This window comes from Mesitornis unicolor, unplaced genomic scaffold, assembly GCF_000695765.1.
Source record: "Mesitornis unicolor isolate BGI_N332 unplaced genomic scaffold, ASM69576v1 scaffold31841, whole genome shotgun sequence".
In the NCBI taxonomy this organism is placed as follows: domain Eukaryota; kingdom Metazoa; phylum Chordata; class Aves; order Mesitornithiformes; family Mesitornithidae; genus Mesitornis; species Mesitornis unicolor.
This window is the reverse complement of record NW_010166312.1, coordinates 1-5,451: the sequence shown is the minus strand read 5'-3', so window position 1 is coordinate 5,451 and position 5,451 is coordinate 1. Positions and strand designations below refer to the sequence as shown.

At 47.1% G+C, this 5,451-nt stretch overlaps 1 protein-coding gene across 1 annotated transcript; it reads right to left on the bottom strand.

Annotated features, from left to right (window-relative positions):
- Positions 1-1,397: 1,397 nt before the first annotated feature.
- Positions 1,398-3,743, bottom strand: TMEM200C (transmembrane protein 200C). The gene has a single exon (XM_010194926.1). It carries the CDS (start codon positions 3,741-3,743, stop codon positions 2,094-2,096), a length of 1,650 nt encoding a protein of 549 aa, XP_010193228.1. The 3' UTR covers positions 1,398-2,093.
- Between the last annotated feature and the right edge of the window lie 1,708 nt (positions 3,744-5,451).

Below are 5,451 nucleotides of genomic sequence, written 5' to 3'. Positions count from 1 at the left end.
CGTGTGAAAAATAACAAACAGGGCATCTTCAGGTGTGCAAATAACAAGCATCTCCATCAGCATCAGGTAACACTGCTCAGCTACATCTCATAATTCTTGCTGGAAGTCACAGGAAAAGTAGAAGTGCAGGGCCAGCATCCATGGGAAACTGAAAGGAAACACCCATGCAAACACCAGTGCCAGCCAAGCCGCCCGCTTGCCACTTCACGCGGTGCCTCATCCAGCCCATGCCAGTCCAGGCAGTTTTACAACATATTTTGCCAGCTGTGCGCTTGTGCTTTGACAGCCAAAAGTACCACACTGATGTTCGTATTGTCAATTTACTGGTTGCCAGTGACAGGAAGAAAGACATTGCCACCTGGATGTCTCTGTTGCTTGAGAGACCAAGCACTTTCTGCTTGCCCAGTTTCAGAATTCTGACATAGCAAATCTTCTTATTTTCTTTTAAATTAGCCTTATTTAATAAAGGATTTTGGTAGATTAATAAATACAATTGCATTTAGTGGTAGTTATATTCCATTCTGCAATGTATTGTAACGTAAGTAGTTAAACATGTGACTAAGCATTTTAAAACATGAAACCATAAGAAAAACTTTAATTGCAACAGAAAGACTCTTGCCTGCCTACACATTGTATTTGTTTAATGTCGATTTCTCTTCCCGTAGTAGTGAAATGCCACATCCATATTTAAAACCTGAAGTATTGACAAAATCTTCTGAGCACATAAAGCTGTTTTGGCAAAATAAGAGAGTGTCTGCTGTGCTGCAGCTATGAAAATGAAACAGCTCATCAATCTATTGAAAATCTGCCTACAGACAAGGCATTCACCAGCCTTCAGGAAACCTGATGCTCTTCTCACGCAGGAAGAAATCCTCACCATACCGAAGTCAGTGAGAAACCTTCGCTGACTTCAGCAGAGCCAACTGCTACGAGCTTGCCAGAGGTATCATTATGCTTTAAAATTAAACTTATGCACATGCCTGCACAAATGGGAACTGTAACAGCAGAAAGGCTTAAAGCAACAGTTATGAGGGAAGTAAAAAATCCAGAAAAAATATGCTGCATCTTGAGATTAATGCGTTACTCGTGAAAAATCTGACTTTAATAGAGGGTAAAACCTTTAAATATTTTTTTTCATTAGCATGTCAAAACCTCACATTTCTTCAGCTGTCACAGAGCACTGTTAGAAATGGAGACAGAATCTGCTGATTGAGAAACCACACTTTAATTCAAAGACTGAACCAGTATTTCTTTTGAAAGTACTCCTAAATGATTAATTACCCACTTAAAAGCATAAGCAAATCCTTGGCCTCATAGCATCTCTAGAATATTTCACAGTATAAAAACAAAAGGTTTTTGCTATCTGTAACTACTTACCAAAATAAAGGACTTTTTTGTGTTGCAGTTTTGTTTGTAAATGTTTTATTAAAAAAAAATCTTTTAATGCTATTAGTCAATACATGTGTAATAATACTTAATAAAGTAGCACATCATAGTAGGTATTTTAGATTCAGGAATGTAATGGTTTCAACTAAATCAGAGCTCTGTTCCGCTCCAGTCTCTTCTAAATTGTCACTTTTCCCCAGAATTTAAACAAACTCATTCTTTGTCAAGGTATGTCATCCTTAAGGCCTTGCAAACTTTATTTAGTGATTGAACCAAAACAAAGAGAGAGCTCAGCTTGCTTGATCTGAAGACCACATTGCTCTTGAGCTTAAAACGGTGCCTGCAGTTTTCAAGCTGTTAGTGGCAAATCAGCAAGAAAGAAATTAAGAGGAGAAGAAGGGGCACTTGGAAATAAAAACAATAAAGTGCATGGTTATACTGTCCAAAATTGTATTAATCTGATCCAAAGAACTTACTGGACTGTGGACATTTAATACAATTTAGCTTGCATGGAACATACAATCACGATGGGACAGAAAGGATTTTCTTTGTCTTCCTGAAGTCATCTACAGGATTTACTGAATTCAATTTTCAAGGGTAACTTCAGCTCTTTGGATATTGATCGGTTTCCTAAGTCCACAAGGAGATAGAGAAGGAAGGGGGAGTGTGGAGGGTTGCAAGGTGTCCTTGTGCCCTCTCGGTTTTGTTTAGATGCCAGTACTCTCCAGTTCCCCGTCCTCCAGCCCTAATGCAGCATGTGACCTAGAAATCATAAAGAGTTTCTCTTTATTTGTGTACTGTCTTTGAGTTTGCTGGGATTGCTCCTCTGTTTGTTCTCTGCTGGTAGCCTTGAGGGGGTCAGTCTTCTCAGCCTGTTCCTCCTCACAGTCCTGGATTTTACTGGCTGGGGTGTTGGCAACTGACTCCAAGGAGGTGCCTGCCTCCTCCAGGTGGCTGTAGCCCTTATTGCTGCTGGAAGGCTCAGACTGAGAGCTCTGGGAGTCCATCCTGGTGATGGCAGGAGGGGTTGAGGGGGGTGACCCTCCCAGGTCCAGAGATTTGGAGTAGCTAGAAGATGCCTTTACCAAGAGGCTGGAGTCCGGGCCCCCGCTGACAGCCAGGGACAGAGGTGGCTCAGGGAAAAGGGGACGCCTGGCATCAGGCAAGCAGCTGGTGCTCTGTCGCCTGAGAACCAGCTTGTGTCTCCTTGTCCCACAGCCTCCCTCCACACGGCTGCTGCTGAGGTCAGTCAGGCTGAGTTCAAACTCCCCCCGTGGGATCTCCTGGGCTCCCCGCTCACCAGGGGGCCGGCGCCAGCCTCCTGCTCTGCTGGTTGGTGCCAAGGGCAGGAAGGTGAAAGCGCTCAGTGAAGAGCTGACGATGGAGCTGGCTGTGCTGCGCTGGCCCCAGCTCTCTGGTGGGCTACAGGGTGGGCTGGTGACGGTGTGGCCAGCAAGGGTGGCACGCTCCCGGTAGATGCTGTACACAGCCTCGGTCAGGCTGGGCGGCTGTGGTGAGGTGCAGAAAGAGGAACGCCGTGGTGAGGACGCCAGGTCTGGAGGGGAAAGGGAGACACCCAGTCCTGGTGGCCAGGAGCTCTTGGCCAGCATGGCTGCAGTACCCAGACCTTCACCACCAGGCTTTAGATCAAGGCCCCGGGACTGCACATAGTTGACAAAGCCATTGAGAGGGGCTGAGGCCGGGGTGCCTCCATCCTTGGCCCGCAGGCTGTGGGCATCGATGACGGTTGAGTAGAGGTCACGCAGGTTGATGATCTTGGTCTTCTTGTCGCGGTTCTCGTGCAATACCGCATTGGCGCAGATGAAGAGGAAGATGCCGATACCCATGATGAGGGGTCCCAGCACCTTCAGCTTGTCTGAATGCAAGTAGCTCGAGAAAAGATGGAAAAGGAAACCTGCCGAGGCCTGAGGGGACGAGGAAGTGGGGGGGGACTGTGGGGACCCCTGGGTGGTAGCAGCAGTGGAGGTGTTGGCTCCAAGAGATGACTCTGGATGGATTGCTACTTGTGCCCCTTCCTGGTTCCGGGAGCGGTTCTTTGGGGTGCCACCCTGAGGCGTCAGGTGCCGGCCCCCGCTGAAGCTCCCTTCTCTGTACACCTGGCTGGGCTTTGGCCAGTAGCCCACTACAGCCAAGGCAATGCCCACCAGCAGTACCAGGATGCCACAGAGAGCAATGAGCCCTGAGAGGGAGCACAGCTTGAGCTTGCCTTTCACCACCACTACGTCATTCTTGCGCTTCTTTTTGGCCTTGCGTTTGCGTTTGGGGACTTGGCTTTGGGGTCGCAAAGGGTCCTGTTTCCTAGCTGAGATCCTCAGGAGGCCTCCAGTGGCGATCATGGCTGGCTACCCAGAGCACTGCCCCCTACGGCTGCTCCAGCTCCTGCAGTGAAAGGGAGAAGAGAAGAGGATGAGGACCAGCAGCACAGGAAGTGTGTGTTCCTCATTCAAACTCTTGCCAATTAAAACCCTCAACAAGTGGGATGAGACTTGACACTGACAGGCTGATCTCCCTTGCCCACACAGCTCCTGTGCGTGGGAAAGAGACAGGCAGACTGACAGCATCAAAGCAGCCATGTGACCCACTACACTTTTGCCAAAAAGCTGATTAATTTCCTTACACTCCAGGTAAATGACAGAGGTAGTGGTATCTGCTGGTGTAAACAAACAAAAGATCTTCTTGCTGGTCTCAGAAGGAGCTTGCAAAGCACCAGAGCTCAGAGGATGTGGGGCCCCACTCCTTACCAGAGCCTGGGGTTACAGTGCACACGGACTGTGGTTAGCAATTCCACACAGGATTTCAGAGCATGGGAGAAATAAAAGCATGAGGGCAGTATATTTGATCTATAGGTGCCATTTTTTTCATTACACTACTTACACATTACTGGGGAAGGGTTAAACACATTACTTGCCTTTCTTAAATGAGTGGGAAAGGAATTACTGTGAAATGCACAAGGGAAACATTTGAACACCGGAAAGCAGTGCTCTGTGAAAGTTTCTTCCTTGTCATTTGCACTTGATCTGCAATATTACAGAAATCCATCTCCCGTCTGTGGTCCAGAGGCATCCCTGGTTTGGGAACATGTGCGATGCTCCAGGTAACGGTTATGTAACGAAGGCAAATTCCACCCACCCCTAGAAAGGCGAGATGGTGGCTGGCAGGTAAGAGATGGCACGTCAAATCTTATTAGAGGAGTGAACCGTTTTGAGTCACCCGGGGAAACAGCAACGGCTGCTTGTAGGGAAACTGGCAAGGAACTAAGCATTGAGCATTAATGGCTTATGTTTTACTGGACCATCAGAAGTCATCTCTCTGTTCCACTGATCTGAGCTACAAAATGCAGTATGTAGGAGCAATTCCTGCACCGCTGCAATTCTTTTTTGGAAGATATTCCTTCATGCTACCGAGGAGCAGTATCCCCTCCTCCCTTTTCCTCTTTCTGAGGGTGCAATTATTTTTTCTTTGAGGGAGAAAAAAAAATGACAGCACCGAATATAACACGATTCACAAAGTTCAATTCATTGCACTGAAAGGCAATTAAGTAAGCACCTAAAACAAAAAAATCTTGCTCCCCCTTCCCCGTTGAGCTTTAAATCTCATTTCTTTTCTGTTCTATTCCCCGATTTGCCACGTATGCAGCAATTTTTTGTCCCATTTACTCCGTTTGTATTTCCCCTAGAAAAATAAGGGTGTTACCTGCGAGGACACTGTTAAACGACTCTCCGAGGTACTGCCCGGTCAAAACAAAGAGCAGAGACTTGCCTTCTCTTGCCTATCACTGAACTAGTTAATTCATTTTTTTTAATAAATAAATTAGAAAAAAATAGCATTTTTGTGGATGCAAAAGTGCAATTATCAGGGCACGCTTTTCTTTAATTACCGGCTGGTAGATCTCATTCTTTCTGCGCCCCCGCCAGCAGCCCCGTTTCCTCTGCCACAGCTAAACCAGCTAAATCCCCTCCGAGCAGCCTTCCCAGTTCAGCCTCGCCTGGCACTTACTTTTGGCGACGGAGGGAGCAGAGCTCGGCATGCGAAGGAGGGCATCCC

Bases quoted from the DNA above. Each gene is read 5' to 3' on its own strand.
- TMEM200C (XM_010194926.1), bottom strand. From the start codon at position 3,743: ATGATCGCCACTGGAGGCCTCCTGAGGATCTCAGCTAGGAAACAGGAC.